This window comes from Alexandromys fortis, unplaced genomic scaffold (assembly GCF_014885135.2).
Source record: "Alexandromys fortis isolate MF-2015 unplaced genomic scaffold, M_Fortis_MF-2015_v1.1 scaffold_223, whole genome shotgun sequence".
Classification (NCBI taxonomy): Eukaryota; Metazoa; Chordata; class Mammalia; order Rodentia; family Cricetidae; genus Alexandromys; species Alexandromys fortis.
In genome coordinates, this window is record NW_026068095.1 from 539133 (window position 1) to 564905 (window position 25773).

At 47.8% G+C, this 25773-nt stretch overlaps 1 protein-coding gene and 1 long non-coding RNA gene across 3 annotated transcripts in view; one reads left to right on the forward strand and one right to left on the reverse strand.

Moving 5' to 3' along the window:
* Fam234b (family with sequence similarity 234 member B) overlaps positions 1–21136 on the reverse strand; it is a 39874-nt gene extending 18738 nt beyond the window's left edge. The window contains exons 1-5 of one of the 2 annotated variants that reach the window (XM_050123247.1): positions 20701–21136; positions 8463–8864; positions 5513–5641; positions 2151–2342; positions 168–298 (exon numbers count right to left, since the gene is read on the reverse strand). In XM_050123247.1, the coding sequence (XP_049979204.1) occupies positions 168–298; positions 2151–2342; positions 5513–5641; positions 8463–8864; positions 20701–20737 (891 nt within the window). In that variant the 5' untranslated portion in view covers positions 20738–21136. The remainder of the gene's footprint in view (positions 1–167; positions 299–2150; positions 2343–5512; positions 5642–8462; positions 8865–20700) is intronic. The other variant, XM_050123248.1, reaches the window with a different exon arrangement.
* LOC126489194 (uncharacterized) lies at positions 20860–24542 on the forward strand. The gene is made up of 3 exons (XR_007588880.1): positions 20860–20970; positions 22686–22942; positions 23700–24542. It is a non-coding gene; the product is annotated as an uncharacterized lncRNA (long non-coding RNA).
* Positions 24543–25773: the final 1231 nt, after the last annotated feature.

The window sequence follows — 25773 nt, forward strand, 5'->3', positions numbered from 1 at the left end:
AGTGGTATCATGGAAAATGAATTTGGAATGCTCTTGGTTCACTTAACCTCACCAAAAGAATCTATTTCAGCCTAAAGCATTGCAGAAACAAGGTTATAGGCAGATATCGCAACACTTGAAAGCAATCCCCGTAAGAAATTAAAAACCTTTGGAAACAGAGGCTATACCTGCAATTCTCCAATGGCCAGCACCACCAGATCTCTGACACCATCCCCATCCAGGTCCGGCAGCACCACAACTGGGGCAGCCAAGGTGCCATTAGACAGATGGTCTGGGTCTAGGGTCCACATGACTTTCCCTGGAGAAGGAGAGAGAGGTGGATCACTTCTGCTTTCTGGCCCAGCAAAAGGCAGCCACAGCAGTTCCCAGCCAGAAAAGAAAACTCAATGGGCTGAGCAGGGGACAGCAGCCTCTCCCAACTTTTCCCCCTTTAGCTTTTGTTTGAGGACAAAAGGAGCGGAAATGAGATCCAAATCCTTGGACATATGGGAATACTTCCATGTAATAACCCCACATCTGGATTTTAATTCATTCCTTCATTGTTTGGTTCCATGTGTGTGACTGTTTGACTGCATGTATGTGTGTGCATCAAGTGTGTGCTGATGCCAGGAAGGTCAGAAGAGGGCATCAGACCCCCTGGAACTGATTGTGAGCTGGTTGTGAGCTACCCTGTGTTGCTGGGACCTAAAGCGGGGTCCTCTGCAAGAGCAGCCCAGTGCTCTTAACTGCTGAGCTCTCTCTCCAGCCCCACACACCTGGATTCTGTGTATCAAATAGAGACATCTAAGTCTTCCTGGCAAGTAGGAGCTCACTAAGCAGGGCTGAGGAATGTGTCTGTCATGGGGCACTGCAGCCACTAAGGAGGCCACACCAGAGAAATTGCAGAAGGCTTTCAAGGACTTCAGTCCTGACCTAAGACCGCATGTGACGTGTGTGTGTGTGTGTGTGTGTGTATGTGTGTGTGTATAAAACTCAGGCTAGCCTTGATGTCCTTGAACTTCTGATCCTATTTCTACCTCTTCAGTGAGTGCTGAGATTTCAGGCTTATATGACTATGCCCAGTTTAAGTGATGCTGGGAGTCAAAACAGGGACTTTGGACTTGTTAAGTAATCACTCTACCAAGAGATCACACACACACACACACACACACACACACATTATATATATTTATTCCCCCACTCAGCGGTACCCCACTAACCAAGTATGTCACACTTGTAATCCCAGAATTTGGGAGGCTGATGCAGGAAGATCTAATGAATTCAAGGTCTGGGGCACAGTGTAAAATCATGTCTCTGATGGGGGAGGGAACAGGAGATAGGGAGGGGAAATTGTGGTATGTATGTAAAATAAATGAAAAAAATTAATAAAAATAAAAAAATATTTACTGAAATTTTAAAAAATTGACCGGAGAGTGGTGGCGCACCCCTTTAATCCCAGAACTCGGGAGGCAGAGGCAGGCGGATCTCTGTGAGTTCGAGGGCCAGCCTGGTCTACAGAGCTAGTGCCAGGACAGCCAGAGTTGTTACACAGAAAAACCCTGTCTCGAAAAACCAAAAAAAAAAAAAAAAAAAAAAAAGTCTCAAAAAGGAGGAGGCAAAATAAAACACCGCACACCTCTAATGTGGGAAGGATGTCACACCCCTTCAAGTGGCCCTGTGACAAGCACACTGTAAGGAGACACCTTTATTACACTGGGCTCCTTTCCATCACTTTCGGCCTGTGGACCTCAGAGGGTCACATCAACAGCCTCCCCAGTCCAGTTCTTAGCCCTAGCATCCAGTCAACACCCAGGTTTACACAGGGACCAGCATAATTCAGGAAGTGACACTCCCTCGCCTGTTGTACAAAGAGCAGAGCAGAGAGACTGTTCACAATCCGAGCACCCCCACCCCCACCACCACCACCACACACACACACACACACACACACACACACACCAGCAGCTTCAAGTTTGGGGAAGAATTTATCTTATCACCAAACAGGTTGCCACAAGAATCTCTGTTAACTCCACCTGCCCAAGCCCTTTATCTCCTTCCCTTAATAAACACCTTCTGAACCAGAGTAGCAAAGCTCTCCTCCCCCTCCCCCGCAGGCTGTTTAAATACAAAACCCAGAGGCTCACAGCAAAGCTCCAGGCCACTCACTCTACCTGTTGTCGCATTGAATGCGCTGAGCATCTTGCGTGTCCCTGTCACAAGGCAGATGGTTTTGGCCATGCTTCCTGGCATCAGATCCAAGCATGTGACATCTTGAGCCTCCTCTGGGAGGGCACTGGACCACAGTGTGCTGCCGTTCACCCCGGAAAGACACACAAGATCTGCAGTTGGTTGTGAGCCACCACCTAAGGGCGCGCCAGAGAGAGGAGGATGGGGCGGAAGAGAGGAGAGTCAGGGGTGAGTTTTCAAGACACTTGAAACCCAGAAGTGAATGGTGGCTGCTGAGGCAGCGGCTCACACTGGTGTGCTTAGCTCCCTGCTGTGCTTCTGACAAGGTGTGAACACAGAACTTGTTATCTCTCCTACCTCCCACCTCGTGGAGGACAAGTGTAAGAGCAGCCGCTGTGGGCTTTCCTACAAGGCCTCACCATGTCTCCATTTTGGCACCTTTCCCAGCACATATGTTTGTCTGTCGGCCACCTTAGCCTACACTAAACAGGGACATCCTTGAAGGCAGTCACTAATTTCTGATTTCTCAACTCATTACAGGATGCCTGCCTGAAACAGCTGAGCAAAAGACGGGTAAGGCCAACAAAATGGGAGGGTAAAGCCATCTGCTCCAGGGCCTGACAACCTGAAGACCCCAGTCCCCACCACTATTCCAGATTCTCACATGGCAGAAGAAGTCAACTCCTACAAGTTGCCTTCTGGTTCCACAAGTGCACCGTGACACACATGCACACACGCATGCATGCACACACCAAAGGACAGGAGCAACATCCAGAACCCTGAGTAGCGGTTGTTGAAGGGGGGAAAGGCGTGTGCAGGAGCACACACAAGCTGACCCAGAATCCACGCAGCATCCGGAGTAAACCCCAACTCTTGTCCCCAGCAGAAGAGGGTGTTTTCAGAACAGGCCTGAAGGTTATGGAGCAGCAGGCAGCAAGGGGGGCTTGCGGTCTGCAGCTCTCTGGTTTGCTCCTGGGCAGGAGAAGAACACTTGGGACGACAGGATCCAGGTCCAAGGAAGCGGAACCACAGCAGCTCAGGCCGGGATCTGACCTAAGAGTGGTCACTATTCCTGCCAGCTTTACTTTCGCTCTCAGGAGCGGACATCTTGACTCAGTTCTACTTTCTGCTTCAGCCACCATCAGCTGCAAAGCTTTTTCCTGTCCACCAGCAGTGCTAACTGAACAACACAGCCTCAAACAGGAAACGGAGTGGCCTGCAGAGGTAGCAATTGGTACCACCTGGTACTGTCCTCTAGACTTTTCCAGTCCGATCCAATGCTTTTCTTCCTGTCACAAAACCACGTATCAAACATGCTTCCAAGAGGTGTTTCTGGTAATACCAGGCCAATGTACGGTACAGAAATCCCTAAAGCATGCCGAGTGCTCACTCTGGGCCTAAATGATTCAAAAGCTCTTCCTAGGACTTCTTCGCTCTCTGGGCAGGGTCCTTACATCAGCTGGTATGCTACAGTCATTGCTAATTTAGTACACATCCTGGGCGAATTAGGACCCTGTGTAACTATCATGGAAATGAGGCATTTTTGCTTGTTTTTTGGGTGTCAGGTGTAACCGAGTCCCAGAAACAGCATGCTCAGCTAGTGTAACTATGGAGAACTTGACGAGGAGACTATTGATAAAGATGTCTCAGGGTGGAGGACCCCATCAGTGGCAGTGTAGCCCCTCAGAGCTGTCAATGCCCCCAGGACAGAGAAGGGAGAGATCACTGAAATCAAGAGTTAGTTCTCTAACAGGGCTACCTAGAGACCTGCCATGGTGGTGGTCAAGTCTGTTGCCAGCCTGCTCCAACTCCAGCTGCGAGGAAGCCGGGGAAGGAAGTCCCACTTAGCCACCTAGGGAGCCTGTAAGTATCCTCCACATAGTTTAGCCTTCCCGGGGAGGACAAGCCTGAAGAATTAAACTGAAAGGAAAAGGGGAAAGGGAAGCCACCAGCCCAGACAACTGTGTGCAAAGGTGCATAAGCCATGACCAACCCTGCCAGGACTGCGAGAGCAGGGTAGAATCAACCTTCACTGTAATTTAGGGGAGTGGAAAACTGGCTGGGGGGATAGTTCAGCTGGTAAAGTGCTTGCTACAAGGAAGAAAGCCTGAGCTCAATCCCCAGAACCCACATAAGCAAGCCTGGAGAGGCTGCACATGCTTGTTATCACAGTGCAAACAGGCAGCTTCTGAGGACTGCTACCCAGCTCCAGGCCAGAGAGAGACACTGTCTCAAAACATAGTGTGGGCTGTTCCTGAGGAATGACCTGTGAGGCCGGCTCTGCCCCTCCCCCAACACACACACACACACACACACACACACACACACACACTCTGCAGGATATTTGATCACACTGTGAAACCCGAGACTGTGTTAATAAAATCAACCTGGGAGTGGAGCCAGCAACTAATTAGCAGGAATTAGCCACAGAAAGTATGGAGGAGCCAGGAAGAGCGATAGAGAGATACAGAGGAAGGAGTGGGGAGGGACTTGGACTTTCTTTGGTCTTTCTGGTTTGGGACAGCTGAAAAATTCTCTCTTGCTGGGTCTTTGGACAAAAAGGAAGCTGGTGGCTTCTTGGCCTCTCTGAGCTAGCAGGTTTTCACCCCAACATCTGACTCCTGAGTCTTTATTGGTAACTAGCACTATAGAGACTTAGTTAAAAACTACATTTGGCGACAGCAGTAGAGCCAGCACCAGAGGGACCAGAAGTCCCACCAGGCCCTGGAATGAGCGATAGGTTGCTGATTGCAAGACATAGTTAAAATATAAGTAGGTTCAGATGCAGCTGCCAAACTGGCAGGAAAACCATACCCAGACCTAATTACTAAAAGCCGTGACCCCAAGGTTGGGGTCACTTCTTTAAACCAGTTTCTTCACTTGCCAGGGTGACCACTCAAAGTCCCTCAGACTTCCATGCACTCTGGTTCCTTCCTTCCTTCCTTCCTTCCTTCCTTCCTTCCTTCCTTCCTTCCTTCCTTCCTTCCTTCTTTTCTCTTTCTTGCCCTTCTTTCTTTTTTGGAGCAGGGGTCACTTTGAGACAGCATCCCTTTAATTCCAGCAGTCCTATAATTCGATATGCAGACCAGGCTGGCCTTGAATTCACAGAAACTGGCCTGCCTTCACTTTCTGAGGGCTGGGATTAAAAGTGGGCAGGTGCACCACCATTCTGGGCCCTGTTTTCATGTGCTGATCTTTATTTACCTCAGGAACTTTCTGATGAGGCACATCACGCACGGTGGATCTGTAGTGACCTGTGGCCTGCAGAGCCTCTCACACACTGTCCCTGGGAAGTTGTCCTTCAGCTGACACCTCCCCCTTGGCAGCCTCCAGATGCATCTCTTACCTCCTTCAGTCCCATTCCTGGTTGTCACAAAGGAGAGAAGCACGTCCCGCAGACCATCTCTATTCACGTCAGCCAACTCCAGGGGAGACAGGTCCCCGCCTGGCGTACACATAATGAAACAAAAAGGGCCTGAGCCAGTTACCACAGACTAGTTCTCTTCTGCCAGGTTAGAAAGAAGACAGATGCAGACACTGCCAGCACCCCTCCCGGCCCAGGTGGACTGTCTATTCCCAAACAGGCAGCAGAAATACACATCTCCCTTGGCCCTGCCCAGAACCCTGGACACCACACATAGCAAACAGCAGGGGACATTAAGTTAGACTAACTAGAGACCCAGGGAATGATAATGGTAATGTATGGAATCCTGGGGTTTCTGGCCACACTAGACAAGGTACAGTGAAACAACTGGCAACTCAGAAATGCCACAGGACAAAAGAAGTCCTAATAAACCTGCCTTCCCTGGCCAGAGGCCCAGGAAGGGTACAGCCCAGCCAGGGAAATTGATTACAGATAATACCAGCCTCACCCTACCCCACAGTAAAGGCTGTGGGACCTGACTTCTGGGTTGTTTGTTTGTTTGTTTTGTTTTGTTTTGTTTTTTGGTTTTTCAAGACAGTGTTTCTCTGTAGTTTTGGAGTCTGTCCTGGAGCTAGCTCTTGTAGACCAGGCTGGCCTCAAACTCACAATGCTGGGATTAAAGGCCTGCGACACCACCACCCGGCTTCTGGAACCTTGCTCTGGCACCATCAAGTCACCCTACCCTCAAGGCCAAAATGGCCATGGGGAGCCAGGACCATCCCACTTGCCAAGGGGGGGGGGTGGGCGGCCCAGAACTCTGCCCAGTCCTGTGGGGAACAAAGATAAAGGAGGATCCCCTCCTTGTGCCTGAGGAGTGAGAGAATGCCTGCCAGACCTGCAGGGAATTCAGACAAGACTGGAAGCGCAAGCTGGTAGAACCACTTCAGCAAATAATGTAAAACCTGCTTAAAAAGAACACACCTGCACCCTCTGACAGACAGCTTTACTAGGCTTCTGCCTTGGGGAAATTTGTACATAACCCTAGAGAAACGTAAAAAAAAAATGTTTTTGGAATCGCTTACTTTTAAAAACGATTGGAAATCATTTAACTGCTTATCAACAACAGAATAGAAAAATAAATGGTAGGATATTCTAACATGGATAATTAGACACTGGTAAAAATACTCTAGCTACCGTGCATCAGCAGATTAGTCTCAGAAGCATCTCTTTGAAAATGACGTGGAGTGATAAGAGTGTTTACCTTGTATACACAAGACCTTGGCTTCAACCCTCAATGGTGTAGGAGGGTCTTCTTTCTATGTGTTGCTTTCATTGGTCAAATAAAGAGACTGCCTTGGCCTTTTGATAGGGCAGCAGCTTAGTTAGGTGGAGTAGACAGAACAGAATGCTGAGAGAAAGGGGGCTGAGAAGGAGAGCCGCCATGAAGTCGCCAGGTCAGATATGCTGAATCTTTCCCAGTAAGCCAAGACCTTGTGGTGACATACAGATTATTAGAAATGAGTTGAATCAAGATGTGAGAGTTAGCCAATAAGAGGCGAGAACTAACAAGCCAGGCAGTGTTTAAAAGAATTCAGTTTCCATGAATTATTTTGGGTAAAGCTAGCCGGGAGCCGGACAGCGGGAAGTGGCCCGGTGCTCTTTTTTACAACAGAGTGGTACCCAATGTGGGCACATGAACCTATGACCCTGAGATTAAGAGTCTCATGCTCTACCAACTGAGCTAGCCGGGCAGCCAGGAGCCAGGCGGGACGAAAAACAGCCTGCCACTCCTTATACTACAGATTATATACTACACCTCAACACTGAATAACATTGTTTCCCAGAAAGGTAAAGTCAGTGGCACCAAGTGCTATAACCTAGAACCCCAGGTGGAAGCAAGAAGCTGTGCACTCCAAAGTCATCCTCAGCTACACACAAGTTCAAGACCAGCCTATATCTTAGGGGGCAGCTCAGAAACAAACAAGCAAAAAACTTGTATTGACAACCCAGGTGTGGTGGCACACAGGTGTGGTGGTGCCCACAAGTGGTGGCACCCCGGTGTGGTGGCACATGGCTCTGATGCCAGCACTCAGAAGGCTGAGGCAGCAAGATTGAAGGCCAAGGTCAGCATGGACTTCATAGTAAGATTCTGTCTCAAAACTCAAAAATGATATAGATAAAAGTCACAGAAGACTGTGATTATATTTATATAAAATTCAAAGAGGCAAAGTTAATGAACACACCAATGTGGCAAAACTTTAAAATAAATTAATCACCAGCTTAAACTCAGCAGCAGAATTGGCAGGGGGGAGGGGGCAGAAGGGCTTGTGGTCGGGAAACTCGGAGGTCGCAGCAATGTCCCATCTCCTCAGCTGGGTGCTGGACACACCAGCACCACTGTGGGCTGAAGCTGCCAACAGAGAACTCAGAACAGGGCTCAGAGGCACAGCAATCTAGCTTTTAGTTTAATTTCAGACCCTTCACCTTCTGGGCAACCCCACGCACAGGGGAAAGACTGCATAACACATGTTCATTTTTAAGATTTGGAGGGAAAGCCAGGCACAGCGATGCACGCCTGTGAAACCAGCACTTGGGAGGCTAAGGCAGGTGACTGCCACAAGTGCAGGAACAATCCTGTTTACATTGTGACTTCTAAGCCAGTCAGATGATGGTGATGAGACACTGTCTCCAAAAAGAAATTCAGCCGGGCAGAGTGGTACATGCCCTTAGTCCCAGTGCTTGGGAAGCAGAGGCAGACAGATCTCTGTGAGTTCAAGACCAGCTTGGTCTAGATAGTGAGTTCCAGGCCAGCCAAAACTACAGTGAGACCCTGCCTCGAAAACAAAAGCAAACAAAATGATTTGGAGAAAAACTTGAATGTACTAACATATGAAAAATTTACAGGTGTATGTCTTAAAATCCCGCAACTCACCTCCTTGGGAACCTAGGCGCCGGCTCCAAGTGCTATGCAGGTCTCTGGGAGGACAGGGGACGAGGAAGGCGCAGAGAAGGACCAGGACCATCGAGATCATCAGCGTCAGCAGAAAGACAGATGTACGCACATAGGACACCAGGGAAGAGGTGGCCTTCTGCTCCACACCCGCAAGGGGCTCCGAGGGATAACCCTCTGGGACAACTTCGGACAGGTGTGGCTTCGCAGCCCCAGCCACGTCTGCATCTGAGTCCCCTGCATCCGGCGGGTCCCCCAGGGCGCTCTTCCCGTTTTTGACCCCTCCGTTCTTCTGCTGCAAGTTAAGCACAAGATCATCGTCGCTCTCGTCGCTGTCCGCCTGGGTGAGGGGGTCGTACTCCCCGAGGTCTGGGCTCTTCTTCCCTGGAAAGACAGAAAGACCGAGTCAGGGAGAGCCTGGAAGGAAGGAACCTCACCTGTGGTGACATGGAAGCAAAGTCACAACCACAACCAAAAAACCCTAGCTTTATATCATTCCGACCTTAGTGACCTTCTGTACAATTAACTGTCAACTGTCAACACGGGAGCCCCCAAGGGGGTCAACTGCTCTAGAACTATTTTCTTTCAGGGCTAAGAAAATTGAAAAAGATGTGGCAGAAGCAGAATACACCAAGCTATTCCAGGCCTGGTTAGATACATGCTGTGTGTTTGCCCACGGAAAAACTAAGACAGTGACTTTGAGAGCACAAGGCCAGGCACAATGGCTCACACCTTTAATCTCAGTGCTTGTCGTGAAGCTAAAACAGGCAGGCTGCATGAGTCTGAGGCCAGCCTGGGCTACAAGGCAAGATCTGCCTCACGAGCTATCAATAAGGCTGGGGGAGGGGAGTGCTTCCTGCCAAGCCTGACGACCTGAGTTCAATCCCCAGGGCCCACACAACGGAAGGAAGAAATTTACATCCACGAGCTGCCATCTAACTATATACATAAAAAATTTTAAATGTAATAATAAAAAAGATCCTGTCTCCAAAAGACATAAAAGAAGCTGGGCTGTACTCGGTCTAAGGTAAAATGCTGATTTAGCATGCACAAAGCCTTGGGCTGGATCCCTAGCAAAAACCAGGCATGGAGGTGCATGCCTGCTATTCTAACACTTGGAAAGCAGTGCCAGGATTCAAAATTCAAGGTCATCCTCAGTTAGTTTCAGGCCAGTTTGTTAGACATAAGACTCTGGCTCATCAAAAGGGTGTGGACTGGAGATATGGTTCAGTGGTTAAGAGCACTGGCTACTCTTCAGAAGACCATGGTTCGATTCCTAGCGTCCATAAGGTGGCTCACTATGGACAACAACTCCAGTTTTAGGAATCTGCAGCCCTCTTCTGGCATCCGTGGGCACCAGGCACACATCTGGTACACAGACATACAAATAGGAAAAACACCCACACACATAAATATTTTTTAAGAGAAGCAAAGAACAAAACAGTGGTTACAAGGCTCAGTTGGATGGAAAGATAACGTTCAAAATTCTGTAACACAACTGATAACTATGGTTGTCCCTTGTGAGTCCCAGGGATTGAACTCAGGCCGTCAGGGCTGAAGGGCTTTCACTAGCAGAGGCATCTTGCCAGTCTAAGCATCTGTTCCTCTTATAAGCTTCTTAATTTGATCAATTATCATTAATAAAGATGGCTGTGGCTCTTTCTATTTTTAATTTTTGTATTCATTCATACACACATGTATTCACTCAGTCATTCGAGGCAGGGACTTACTATGTAGCCCAGGCTGTCCTTGAACCTGTGGTGAGCCTCCTACCTCAGCCTTGCCGGTGCTGGGATTACACGTGTACCAGCTAGAGGCTGTGGCTCTTAATCAAACTTTCCTCACACCTAAGGCTGGTTCCCGCTTTAGATTTTCTCGGAGCCATGATGCATGATTGTTCCTGGTAAACTTGTAGAACAATTCTCTTCTGTATGCTATCTCTCACGGGTGTCTGTGGTTTCCCGGTTGTTTCTATGGAAACAAGCTAGCAAGCTGAAGATGTTCTCAGAATTGTCCCGCGATTTGAATATTCTTTAAGAGGACCTTTGCGTAGAGGTGTAAAAACTACTATTCTGAGCATGCGTCCTGGCAGAGGCGGCAGACTTATGGAAGCTCGTCCACACGGGCTGTATCCTGCTTCTACTCAGTCTCTACACTGACTCTGAGAGATAAATTACGGGGCGGCTTGAGTGCATCCCCACACCGACTCCTGGCTCTCACAGCAGTGACCTCGTCAGGCTTGGCTGAGAAGAGACTTCCTCTCTGGAAACTGGCAAGCTGTGACCAATGAAAGTTAATGTTAAACCTTTAATTCTGAAGAATTAAAAAGGGAAAGACAATTCAGATTGTGCTGAGGAAGCAGCCCTGGCTCAGGTCTTTGTCTTGCTGACGCCCTTCTAGAAACCACATCTGTGTCCTAACACATGGAAGGACGCAGTAAGACAGAGGGGGGCCAGGTGCAGGGGGGACCTGGAGGATACAGTTTAGCATGTGTTTGATAAAGGCTGACTAAACACCATGCACAGGATAATTCTGCAGCATTTAGCAGTTTGCACAAACAGGGAAACACCAGGGAATGCGGCAATCCGTTAACTAGAAGCTACTCTTTATTTTTATTTGCAAAGTTATTAATGTTGAGCAGTGAATATCGGATTTGGTCTCTTGTTTGTTTTCAAGTTGGCTCTACCTTAAACTGTGCCCTGATTTCCTAAATGCTGAGGTTACGGTTGTCACCAGGCTTATCTTGCAGTTGGCTCTCTTTCTCTCTCTTTCCCTCTCACATTCTCTCTCTGTCTCTCTCATCTGTGTGTTACAAGTTTGTGCATACATGTATATCTGGATGCATTTGCCTGTGTGTGGCCATGTGGAGGCCAGGGGTCAAAGTCCAGGTATCTTCCTCCGTTGATTCTCACCCTACTTTCTTAGACACGTCTCTCTCTAAAACTGATCTGGTCATTTTGGGCTAAGATGGTTAGCCAGCAAGGCCCCCCAAATCCACCTATCTCAGACTCTAAGAACACCGGAGGCAGAAGCAAGAGGAGTGAGGATCAACCCATAACTGAGGCCAGCCTGAATTACGTATCGAGTTATCAGACTGCATGGTAAGCCTCTGTATTAAAAGACAAATAAAATTTTTAAGAATACTCCTGACAGGAACTGTTAAGACGGTTCAACAGTCAAGAGCACTGGCTGCTCTTTCAAGGTACCAGGGTTCTACTCCCAACACCCACAGGGTGAATCACAGCTGTCTTACTCCAGTCCCTGCAGGTCCCATATCCTCTCCTGACCTCCATGGCCATGCATGCATGTGTTGAACATACATACATACAGGTAAAACAGTCAAGTACATAAAGGTAAAAAATTTTTAAAACCAAAAAAAAGGCCAGGCGGTGGTGGCACAGGCCTTTAATCCCAGTACTCGGAAGACAGAGGCAGGAGGATCTCTGTGAGTCTGAAACCAAGCTGGTCTACAGAGCGAGTTCCAGGACTGGCTCCATAGCTACTGAGAAACCCATGTCTGGGGGGAGGGGGTAGAAAGAGTGGGGGCTGGAGAGACGACGGCTCATCAGTTAAGAGCACTGGGTTCAACTCCCAGCACCCACATGGTGGATCTTAGGCGTCTGAAACTCCAGATCTGGGGGATCCAATACCATCTTCGGGCCTCTGAGGGAGCCAGAAACACATGTGGTTCACAGACATCGTAGACAAAACAACCATACATATAAGATAAATACATAATTGAGGGAGGTTGTCGTTTTGTTGTTGGTTTGGTTTGGTTTATTTTTGTTTGTTTTTGAGACAGGGTTTCTCTGTGTAGTTCTAAAACTCACAGTAGATCACACTAGCCTTGAATTCAGAGATCTGCCTACCTCTGCCTTCTGAGCATTGGGAGTAAAGTGTGGGCCACTACCACCCAGTCTGATAAATAAACAAATTTAGGTTGAGTGAAATTTTAAAATCTATTTAATCCCCATTCCCTTTCACAGATCCAGCAAGCAGTCACTCAGCACACAGTTGAGTAGGACAGTGTGAGGAGCCCACTTATAAGGATTATGTAAGAAAATATACACTCGGCCTTTGTGTGTGGCTTATTGTCATACTCAATCAATTTAGGCTTCTATTATGATTGTCTAAATCCATCAACAGTCTTTGCCCAGGCTTCTCATCTCCAAGTTAAACTCCTCCATCTCCTTCAATCCATAATTTGAAGGAACAGTTTCGGATGATCCTTCTTTGCATACAATGTGACATGTTCACAGTTTTTTAAGTAGGGTTTCTGGAATTGACCACTATTCAAGGGTGTGGTCTGACCACAGACAGGACAGAACCAAACCATCATGTTCCAGATGGTTTAGTGATCCGGTAAATACTGGTAGCTCTTGGCAGCTTCATCACACACCAATCCTCCTAAAACTCCCAGGGATTCCGAACTGCACGCAGGTTACCCAATGGCCTTACCACTGGATTTTGAGCAATAAGTAAAAAATTTAGAAGCAGCATCGCCTCAATCAATCTTGTCCGTCTTTCCCTCCCAACGTTCCCAAAGAAGTGAAACTGTCAAAGTGAAACCACTAACAAAACACCAGCTAACAGAACAACTGAAGGCAGTTCACTTTTACCGGGACTTACGCCATAACGGGAAGGAAGGCCCTGGCAACATATGCTACAGAAATGCAGACAACTGTAGCAAATCTAGAGAAAATAATTAGTGGACTCTCTTATTAGTGGAAAATAATTAGTGGAACACACACTTCTAATTAATAATGTCACAGGAGACATTTCTGCCATAGTCCCTTCCTTAAAACCAGGAGAGGAGAAAGACAGAAGAAGAGGAAGAGAGAGGGAGGGGAAGGAGGAGGGAGAGGATGGGGAGCAGAGAGGAAGGAAAAAATAACACACTCCCAACACATGATGTATGAACAATTGCTGCCAAATTCATGAAACTCTATCCCCTCGAGGAAACAAGTAAAAGTAACAATGTGTCAATACCTGAACAAGGAGACAGAATCCGCAGAATTGACGGTGATGACCCTGTGATAGTTGAAGATGTCGCCAGGTGGTGGCACTTACCTTTAACCCCAGCACTTGGAAGGCAGAGGCAGGCGGATCTCTGTGGGTTCAAGGCCAGCCTGGTCGCCAAACTGAGTCCTAGGACAGCCAGGGCTACAAAAATAAACCTTGTCTCAAAAAAAAATTAATCTCTCCAAGAAACAAGCTGTATAGCAACTAACTGCAGGCGTCATCAAATCCTGAAGAGACTGGCTGCTGTGACAGACAGAGGCCAGCTGTGCTGTGGGACAATCTTTCTGTACACTGTAAAGATGCATCTCTGCCAAGGCACCTTCGAGCGAGGCAGGAGAGGACAGGTGGGACTTCTGGGTAGAGAGAGGAACTCTGGGAAGAAGTGAGGTGGGGTTTGCCAGCAAGACATGGAGACGTTGACCATACAGTATGGAAGGGAGGTAACAAGCCACATGGCAGAATGTAGATTAATAAAAATGAGTTAATGTAAGTTATAAGAGCTTGTCAGAGCCAGGCGGTGGTAGTGCACACCTTTAATCCCAGCACTTGGAAGGCAGAGGCAGGAGGATCTACTATGTGAGTTTGAGGCCAGCCTGGCCTACAAGAGCTAGTTCCAGGACAGATTCTAAACCTACACAGAGAAACTTTGTCTTGAAAAAAAAAAAAAAAACAACAAAACAAGTCTCCATGTCATTATTTGGGAAATGGCAGCCCAAAAGATGTCTAACAAGACTTGGCACCCAACTGGCAGTTGGTGAGCTACTCACCAGGAGACCAGGTATAAATGCCTGCGGCAACATGGGCCCAACAACTTCTGAGAGCTGTTGCTGGTAAATGTGGCTCACCACTGGTGACCGAGGGCATGAAGCTAAGCTGTTACAGAAAGTCCGTAAGCTACAAGCTCTGACAGAAAGCAGTTTAGGTATAAGACTTTAGATCCATCAAGATAGGATAGATAATAGAGTATTTTCTCCAAATCTGCCAAATACAAATGAATTGGACATTGTGAATGTAATTCTTACTTGATATTTATTCTTATTGCATATAGTTTTACTAAGATGGAGTTAAAATCTTTCCTTTTTATTTGGAGAGAAAGGGGGAAATGTTGCAGGATGTTTGATCACACCGTGACACCGTGAGACTGTGTTAATAAAGTTAAACTTGAATCAGGGGGCAGGGCCAGCAACTATGTGACAAGAATTAGCCATTGAGAATATGTAAGACCCAGCATTTGATAGAGAGGCGCAGAAAGGAATAGAGAGGGACTTAGAGATGTTAGGATTTTTTCATAAAACACAAGCTCTCTGCCAACGCAAATTACAACAAGCCAAATTAAAATATTTCCAGGTTTAATGAGATTCCTGCACTCTCCGGGTGGCCCCGAGGGGGAACCAGGAGACTACTCCTTTGGGAGTTATCTTAAATACCCTGTGGGAGTGGTCCTGATCCCTCGCAGGGAGGAGTCAGGACCTGGCATGCTGGGATTTGGAGTCCAGACCAATACAACTCTCACGCCTGGGGGCTGGGGCATACGCTCCCAGCTTAACACCTGCCTTGGCTAACTGCTACCATCTCAATCAGTAACCCAAAAGAAAACAGCTACACCATCAAAACAGGAGCAGTCTTGAGAAAGGAGCCAACATTAACATTCACTCCCTAAGACACTACTGAGTTCTAAAAATACTTAAGAAAGGCTACCACAAAATACAGCGAGTACAGTCAGGAAAAGAACATCTGGGGGCTGGGAGGAGCAACTGGGGATAGAGAATAGAGGTAAGCACTGCCTACACAAGCATAAGTTCCTGGGTTTGCCCTCATCACTGCTGCAGGGAGGAGGGCAGATCAATCCGACCATAAGATGAAAGAAATATTAAACTATTTCCCAGTGGATTCCCAAAAAAAAAAAAAAATAGTATCATCTTTTCTGAAATAAAGACCCATAAAAAGATGTAATACTTCTAAGAAGCAACTACAATTCAGTAGAAAAGATAAAGTATCAACAATAAGGTATCAAAACAATGAAGACAGAAAGACCTCCCATTTTCTGGAGGAGGACAATGAGGTTTAAGCATTTAAGAAATTGGCCCATAGCTAAAGCGCAAGTACATTCAAACGTAGGCAGTCTGACTTCAACAATGGCTACTCCCAACTCCAAGGCTTTCAAAACAGACTGTGTGGTGACTGTAAGCCCAGCACTCAGCAGGCTCTGCGGGAGGGCTGCCCAGAGTTCCAGGCCAGCTTGGGCTGTTTAGTGAGTTTCAGACCAACCCTGGCCTCTAAAAGAGATCCTGTCTCAAAACACTCAAACCAGGGCCGGAAAGATGGCTTGATGGTTAAGCACACACTCTGCTCTGCCAGAGGACCCGAGTCCATTTTGCAGTTGCCAGGATCCATTCCAGGTGGCTCACAACTGCCTGCAACTCCAGCTTCAGGGGACCTGACGCCCTCTTCTGGTCTCCACAGGCACGGCACTCACAGGCGCAAACCCACACAGATAAACCTAAAACTCAAACCAAAGTTTTGAACCCTAAGAAACTGACCAATACAGAGATATGTATAACTGAAGAGGAGAGAAAATGGAGCATAACACAGTATTTAAAGGAGATGCAAAAGAAGGATGGAGAGAGATTGCAATAAAGCCACACCTAACTGCAAGAACAAACAGCACAGAGGCCCGAGACAACCCGGTACAGAATAATTCTCACTGAACATCCCAGTAAAAGTGCAGGACTTCAAGGATGACAACAGAAGGGCATAGCATCCAGCTTACAGTGAAGGAGCGAATTTCTAACAATGATGGACAAAAGTCAAACTGGCATCTGGTATAGGGAAACACGTAATTCGGGAGGCTCAAGAGTTTGAGGACAGTCAGGGAAAGGACCAGCGAGATGGCTCAGTGGGTGCCAAACCCGACAAACCTGAGTTCAATCCCCTGGACCCCCTGATAGAAAATCCTTTCCTGCATGTTAGCCTCTGACTTCCACATGTGTGTCGTGAGTGCAAGCCCTCTGCTGCCCCCCAGACACACTAAAAATATTTTTTTAATAGGTTAACTTCACCTAGGTGTGGTAGCATATGCCTGTAATCATTACTTGGGAGGTGGAGGCAAGAGAACCAATCCGGCATTGAAGTCATTCTCGGCTGTGTAGGGAGCTCCAGGCCAGCCTGGGCTACATGGGCATTGGGGGGGGGGGGGGGGTAGTAGGACAATATCTCCGAAGTTGTCCGAGGAAGAACTTAGGGTATAAAGTCCAGGACCTCTGCAGCATGAAGGCCAGCACGCCAGAGCACAGAGCGACCATTGGCTGAAGCCTTGAAAGCTCTCAGACATTAGGGCCAATTCAAGAGCAACCTTTGGAGCATGATAAATATTCGAATTTACATTAACACAGATAGTATGAAAACAAACTTTGGCTTAGTTATTATAGAATGCAAGTTAACTAGACAAGGTTTCTTTTTCTCTGTTTACAAAAACGAAACAAATGGGCAGAACATGAAGCCCCTGACTAGCCTCAGGCCACACTCAGACCAGACAAGAGTCTGTGCTTCACAGTCCAGAGTTGCAGCACTCACTCTGAGTCCGCTGCTTTTGGTGAGCACCCAGGTGTGTGTGTGTGTGTGTGTGTGTTTATGGTGTATACATGTATATGTATGTGCGATGTGTAGCACACATGTGCATATTATATGTATACATGTGTATATGTATGCACAGTGTGTGTGTGTAGTGTATGTACACTGTGCACACAGATGTGTGTGCCCACATGCCAGGAGGGTAGCAGGTGTCCTGTTATATTGCTCTCCACTTTATTTTCCTGGAAAAAGATCTCACACTGAAACTGGAACTAAGTTGGTGGCCAGCAAGCCCCAGGAATCCTCTTGCCTCTAGCCCTTCAGCACTGGGGTTATAGGCACATGTGCAGCCAGCTTTTTATGTGGGTACTAGGGATTCGAACTCAGGTCCTCATGCTCGTACAGCAACCGCTCTTACCGACTGAGCCATCTTCCAAAGGCCCAGGTTTTCAGTCAGTGAGATGTCTGCAAAGAGGGGCTAGAAGATCACTGAGTAGTTAGGAGCATGCGCTACACTTGCAGGACCTGCACTTAATTCCTAGCACACACATGAGACAGCTCCAGGGGAGATCCTATGCCTCTAACCACCACGGGCTCCTGCATACACATGCACATACCCACACACAGACACGGGCATACGCACCCACGCGCACGTGCATGCACACACACGCTTCTATAACTATTTCTGCCTGCAAAGATTACAAGAGAAGGCTCTGGTTTCATAACACAGTGATGTAAAAGCTTCTCACAGGCGCTGCTTTCCTCCCGGGAGACTGAGACAGTGACTCAACAGTGTTCCCAAATGGTGCAGTGGAATCGTTCCTGTTCCTTCCTGCGAAGGGACGCAACCGCGTTACGCCCAGGTGTGCTTAGGGAAACGCACTGAGACATATGCCACCCTGTGCCACCCTCTACCTCAGCTCACACTGTAACTCACACGTGGGACGGGATACATGCCTGTACCAAAGTCAACAATTCCCTGTATGGTTTAGTTTACCTAGAGGCCCGGTCCTCTAAGTCACATCCCATAAAACAAACCACAACAATAACACTGTACTCAAACAGTCCCTTCCGTGTTTGACCTTTAAACTTTAAAACTAAAAAAACATATACCTAAGAGATAAGCTGTCCTACTGGCTTTATGAATGCCACATTGTCCCTCTGTTACTTATTAACCTCGTGCCGGGCACAGGAGCCAAATGCCTTCCCATCCAGAGCTCAGTGAAAGGGTTCCAGAGGATGAACTGCATCCCCAGCAGAGCTGGGTCCCTGTGTCACTCACCGCTGGATCAGGTCTTCCCCGTGTTCCGCCCCCATAAGTTACTAGTGACCAAAACAATAGCTGGTGTGCAAGAAGCTAATTAAATTCCTAAGAATAACTCTCTCTTTTACCATCCCAAATGACCCCCGTGAGATAACTATGCAATGCAGCGTGTGGCATGTTGAGAAAGTTCGAGAACAACGCTATTACTGCAGATGAGGAAACTAAAGCTTAAAGGTGTAAAGCAGCTAACCAAGTGAACCCCGGAGCCTGGCTGGGGATGAAGCCCAACCAGCAGCTTGTACACCTAGCATGCATATACAAGGCCCTGGATCGGATCCTCAATGCAGAGGTAAAATCAAAACAAATCCAGCCAAATCCAGAGTCTGGCTCCTGTTCATAGCCACCATTCCATTTGCTTCCCCCCCCCCACACACACAAAAAAAAAAAAAATACCAAGAGGGTTACCTAAGAGCACAGTAACAAACAGGACCTCAGAGTCACAGCCCCAATTTACAAGGTATCCAATAACAGCTTTGAGAAAGTAACTTCTACCTAATTTAAAAGCCACAAATTGTATTTTGGGCAGTGAAGAAAAGGGGCAAGGGAAAGACTAGGAGAAAAACAAGAAAAGAAGTGGGGTGTGGCTGAAGAGATGACTCCTCAGTGGATAAGAGCACTGGTTGCTCTTCCAGAGGACCGGAGTTCAATTCCCAGCACTCAACGGCAGCTCAAAACTGTAACTCTAGTTCCAGAGATTCTGACACCCTCACAAAGACATACACGCAGGCAAAACACCAATGTACATTAATTAATTAATTAATTAAAAAGAAAAAAAGAGTCCACATCACATATAGGGCAAGGCATATAGATATGTATGTAGGCCTTAGTACTGATCATAACTCAGCCCTTGGGGCCAAACTGCCTTCCAAAGACAATCATTCACTCGATAGAGTCAGATGACCGAAGAACTACAACTCAATACACCAAAGAGTGCGCTGTGTGCATTGCATTCTCCAAAGTGATCAGCCAAGATATTCCTGAATTACTTTTTAACATTATTTTGAATAGTATACAAAATGCCGAGTTTCACTACACTTTTACACACATAGAGTACTGTGTTTTTCTCATATCCATCTCATTATTCTCCCTCGTTCCCCTCCTCTTGAATACTAATAACATTTCTTTTCTGTGATGGGGATTGAACTTGGGTCTGTGTGTGTGCTAAGCAAGCACTCTACCCCTGATCTAACCCCCTTCCTGCAGTTTTATTCTCAGAGAATAACAATCATCTATGCTAAAATAAAACAAGGGCTCCAAAACAAATAAACAAGAGATGCTAAAAATGCCTGACATTTAATTATGTCTTTGAGAAGACAGCATTCAAGCTGGAGGGGACTTTCTTCAGGGTAAATGAATCCTGCAGGGAAAACGTCTCTTTTAATTTCAGTATTATGTACGCATTCCAAGATAGATCTTATCAATGTTCTTTGCAGTGTTCCAAGCTGCCCATGAAGGGGGAAAAGATCTAAAGACATGAAGTCTCCGGTCAGCTAAGACACAGGGCTGGTTTCAAGGTAGCAGAGTGGAAACTCTTTGAGAACAAGGGCCCTGAGTCCCACCAAAAGCCTCAAGCTGGGCATCAGAGATACCCTTTTTAACACGCCAGGGAAAGCAATTGCTTCTCCTCTTAAGAGATCAGCCAAACAAACAAACAAAAAAAGCCTTACGGCTGTATGTTTAAATTTTTAAGGAAAACAACAATTTTTTTTCGATAGCTCTAAATGCTTAAAAATTGCTAACGACGATAGCTGCGCCTTGGTTCAAACATAGCCCCCTGCTGTGTGACCCTGTGCGATTCAATTAGCCATTTTCCTAATCTCTTCGCCTTCCTCTTCCACCCAGGAGGAAGGGGAACACCTGCCCCGGCTGGCTCGCTGCTGCCAGGCGGCTGTCAGCAAGCGGAGACGCTGTTCCGCCCAGGCCACTCACTCACAGTCCTGCAGCCCCCGGCTCCCCCTCTGGTCCAGCCCCAGATCGCAGCAGCGAGTCATGGCGCTCAGGGAAGGATGCTCCGGCGGCCGGCCCTCCCTGGGAGACGGCGGTGTCAGGCTCTCTGACCTGACAGTCACCGTCGCGCCCCTCCGCCCCCAACCCGGCCCCGCGCGCCTCCAGCAGTCTCTGCCCCGGGAGTCCCCGCGAGTCCCCAAGTGTCCCCGAGCGCCCCCGACCCACACCCCGGCGCCCCTTCTCGTCCCCCGAGCGCTGCAGCCCTCCCAGCTAACAGCCAGGCCCCGCCGAGCCTCGTCCGCCCCTCTCCTCAGACCAGGCCTCCCCAGCGTGGTCGCCGGGCTGCAGACTCCTTACCCGGGAGCTTGAGCGCTCTGGACAGCACTGTCGCCATGGCGGAGGCCCCCCGTGCGCGTGCGCGCGCCGCGTCCTGCCGGGAAGTGTAGTTCGCTGCGGGCCGCGCGTGGGGCCGCGGGCGGGAAAGGTGTGACTTGCAGCGAGCACGGCTGGGAGGAGGCACCGGCTACTGCCGGTCACCGGCTCAGCGGCGCTGCGCCGCCGGGCGGAGTCATTCTTCCTCAGCAGGCGGTCCGACCGGTGTGTGGAGAGCGTGGAACGAGATAGCCGGTAGTTAGGGAGGCGCGGGCTGGGAAGTTCAGTTCGCGTGGGTTTGGAATAGACAAACTGGTTTTTGAAGCCTACTTGTGTTAGTTACTGCCAGGGCCATCTTGGCAAGTCACTGAGCTTTGGCTTTGTCCAAGTTTTTGAGACAAGGGTCTTAATGGGAATTGGCTTTGTAGGTGAGAATGACCTTGAACTCCTGATCTCCCCCACCCCCACCCCACCACCTCCAAACCCAGTAATACAGGCACGTGACAGCTCACCAGGTTTCACTTATTTATCTATGGCCAGGTGTGGCTGCGCATGCTTTTCCTGGACAGACAGTGGTGGTGGTACACGCCTTTAAAATTCCCAGCACTTGGAGGGCAGAGGCAATCTGGTCTTCAGAGTGATTTCCGGGACAGAGCTACACTGAGAAACTCTGTCTCAAAAAAAGGGGGGGATTTATTAATTTTTAAAATTACATATATTTGAGATCATTGTAGTATGGACTGGTATCGAATTGGCTGCGTAGTTGAAACTGGCCTGGAACCCCTAATCCTCCGGCCTTTACTTTGTGCGCGCCGGAATTACAGACATGCAACACCACACCTGGCTGGCTCTCTTAAAACGAAAATGTTGCTATCTCCTTCTTGCTGAGAGAATTAAATGATACTATCCTTTTAAAGCACACAGCTCCTGTGGCTCTTTTCCCCCGTCTTAAGTGTGGATTAAAGTATACAGAGGCTCTGACGTGGTTTTCTTGGTCTCAGGTATCCATTTACACACTACAGGCTGCTCGTGGCTTGCAAGGTCAGGCGAATAGGAGCCGACTGGTTTCCCACCCACGGGCACCAAGAGATCGGCGTTTTAGTGCATGAATACCGAAAACATTACAACAGCTTGAAGCTGGAGCTTCTCGTTTATCTAGGCAGGTCTCCTTACCATCTGCTGAATGCCGATAACTCCTGTTCTGAGAGTCAAACGTGCAAAGCCCTGAGCACCGGAAACCAGTGTTTCATCAGTGTCTGGTGTGCTTTAGATTGATGTCTTATTGTTTGAGACTGGGTCACACGACATAGATCAAGCTGGCCTGGAATTCAGAGATCTGCCTGCCTCTGCCTCCCAAGTTCTGAGATTAAAGATGTATACCACTGCACTGGCTTGTTATTAAAGGTTTAACTTTTTAACTTACCGAGTAATAAAATTAGTAATTTGGGGGCTAGAGAGATGGTTCAGTGGATAAGAGCACTGGCTACTCTTCCAGAGGCCCAGCACAGCACCCACATGGCAACTCACAACCATCTGTAACTCCACCAGTGCCCTCTCTGGCCTCCTCGGGCATCAGACACATACATGGTACACAGATATACATGCAGGTAAAACACTCATACACATAAAAATAAATAAAAAATGTTATTAAAAGGGGTCACCACATCTCACAATAACGATAATAATTTTAATGGCTTAATGAATTACGTGTTAATTCTTTTTTAATGTTTGTTTATTTTATGTATGCATGTGTGTGAGTACATGCATACTTTGGAGGACCGGGTCTTTCCTTCCATTGTGTAGGCATCAGGAACTGAACTCAGATCAAGCCTGACTCTAAGCTTCTTTACCCGCTAAGCCATCTCACCGGTCCCTGGTGTGTTAATTCTTGCAGTGATCTGTAACTGAAATATTTACAGTTTGCCAGCTTCTCTGGATATGACTAAAAGCCTTATTTTATGTCAATGTAGGTCATCTAAGAAAAGAAACACTACAAGTCACAACAAACCAGTAGGTGCTTGCCTGATATCAGAGCAGCTCATCAGAACACAGAGAAGTGAAGACTGGTGTCGGTGAGCTGGGATGTGAGAAGGACATACAGGACAGAAACTTAAGCACCTGGAACAGGCTGAGGTGGCCCAGAACAGGAAGTCAGACACAGTAGAGAACAAAGAAGAAAGAGACTCCAGGAGTACCCCTGCTTCTGGAATCGAAATGAGTTGAAGCTGTGCGTATCACAGTTTGAAAACTTCACAGCCAGGCTTGGTGACACAGGCCTGCAAAGTCAGCACTCAGGAGGCTGAGGCAGCTTGGAGCTCCAGTTCAGTGTTAGCCTGGGTTATCCAAAGAGACACTATCTCGGCAGGCAGTGGTGGGCGGTGCCTTTAATCCCTGCATTCAGAAGGTAGAGGCAGGAGGATCTCTGAATTCTAGGACCAGCCTGGTCTACAGAGTGAGTTCCAGAACAGCCAGGGCTATGCAGAGAAACCTTGTCTCACAAAACCGAGAAAGAGAGAGAGAGAGAGAGACTGTCTCAGTAAAAAACACATAAGGATGTAGTAGTAGTAGTGGTTCTCAACCTGTGGGTCAAAACCCTATTGGGGGTCACATATCAAGATACCCTGTAAATCAGATGTTTACACTGCAATCCGTTACAGTCACGAAGTCACAGGGAAATAATTTTATGGGTGGGGGACTGTATTAAAGGGTCGCAGCATTAGGAAGGTTGGGACCCGCTGATCTAGGGAGATGGTTCAGTGTGAAGGACTTGTTGGGCAAGCATGACAACCTGAGTTCAGATGGTCAGTGCCGCATAAAAGCCAGGCATGGTTGTGTGTTCCTGTAGCCCCAGCATTGGTTGGGGGCCAGGAGGATCCTGGTGCTCTCTGGCCAGCCAGACTAGCAGAAGCAGTGAGTTCCAGATTTAGTGAGTGTGTTGCTTAGGTTTTGTGTCATTGTCATCTTGTTGTTTGGCAACCTGACAGAAGCTCAAATCTTCTGGGAAGAGGAAACCCCAATTGGAAAGTATCTCCATCAGACTGATCTCTGGGCAAGCCTGCGGGGCATTTTCTGGGTTTATGATTGCTGTGCGTGTGTGGGCCCTACCTGCTGGAGACAGTGCCACCCCTGGATAGGAGGTCCTGAGCTGTATGAGAAAGCAGACTGAGCAAGTCACGGAGAGCAAGCCAGTAAGCAGCATTCTCCACAGGCCTCTACTTCAGTTCCTGCCTCCAGGTTCCTCCCTGCTTGAGTTCCTGTCCTGACTTCCCCCAGTGATTGACTGTAACCTGGTGGGGTTGTAAGACGAAGTAATCACTTTCTTCCACAGATTGGTTTGTTCATAGTGTCTCATCACACAATAAGAAGCAAACTAAGAAAAATAAAAGTGGAAAGTAAGACAGATGAAGATACCCCAGAACAACCTCTGGACTCATTCCACATACACAGTCACACACACATATGCACATGGATAAACCCCACACAAAAACATAAACTGTAAGGCTTCTCCAAGTGCCGCATGTACCTAGCAACCCAGCTTTGGCCAATAGTTTGCAGAGGGAAGCAGATGCTGAAAGCCCACAACCTCTCTGGCCCCCACAGCTTTTATCCATTTTGTTTGTCTTGTCCCCTTCAGATGGCTTCTTGTCACAGTTTCCCCCATTTGAACATAAGAATTACAGCTCAGAAACAGAGTTCTCAAACTTAGCCTACCTTTCTTTTTTCAGTTGATTTCATTATTTGTTCTTTTGGGGATCTTTGAGGGGCAGAGTCTCGCCCCTCCAGGCTGGTCTGAAATTCACTGAGTTTGAGGAATGTGGGTCGACCCTCCTGCCTCTGCTTACTGATTTTCTCTCAATTTAAAGAAAAAACTCTAAGCAGTCACCAGAGATATCAGGTTACTTACCCTGCCATAGGAACAGCTGTGAGTTTCTCCCTAGTTAGCAGGTGGACTGAATATCTCGGATGCCAAAACGCCCACTGAGGTTACTGCAGAAGGTTCAGATTCCCCAGGCCTCCCTGGCATCCAAACTTAGCTCGCCTTCAAGGAAAGTCAAAGAAAGGTGACTGGAGGGGGGTGACCTGGAACAGCCTGTCACTCCTGAAACTGTGCCTTCTCTGAAGAGAAAATGTTATAGAAGTCAGAACAGAAGCCACATTGATCCCATGTGGGGGTCCCGATCATTTACAGATGGGTCCCTTCTTTGTCACCTCTTGTCTTTGTGACACCCGGCAGCACTTTAAACCTCTCTAGAGTGTCCTGCACTTAATCAAAGGAAGCGCAAATCATGTTCTCTAATACTTCTTATTCTGGGGCCACTGTAGACATTTCTATAGGCCCTGACCTGCCTACTAGGTTTCCCGACTTCCTCTTGGGTCCAGGACAACTGAGTCCACTTAGCAGCTGCTACCCATCACTCTTGGGACTCTGGGGCTGCCAGGTTCTCTATCACAAGGCTTCCGGTATCTCCCACTGATCAATACCACACCGCAGGAGTTCTGTGAAAACATGGAAGTCCTGAGATGCAGTGTAAACTGGAGAAGACTGGTCCCTCCCCCCACCCCCCAGGTGAGTTGCAATTATTAGGAAATTGCGTGCACTATCCTGCCCGTTCTTCAAGGCCAAACGAAGTCTTTTCATTAGCACTTTCCAATTTTAATGGGTGAGTCAACCAGGGGAAAGCGATTGCCATAACAAACAACCTCAGTATTTCAGCAGTTTTAGAGAATACAAACTCATTGCTAGTTAAGTCACAAAGTAGGGGACAGGGCAGACAACACTGGGGCTCTATTCTTCCATGTCATTCAGGGGCCTGGACTACTTCTGTCTAGTGTTTCTACATCTTAGGGCCTTGGAGCCGTCCTCTGGGTCATCGCATCCCAGCTCCTGCTGTACTGGAAGAAGAGAAAATGTGTTTAGGAAACATACACTCAGTTTCTGTTATGCTAAAAACGTCTCTTATTTACAGAATACAGGCCTGAGAGGATGTGGCAGCACCCATCTATAACCCCAGCTCCTGAGAGGCTAAATCAAGAGCATTGTGAGTACAAGGCCAGCCT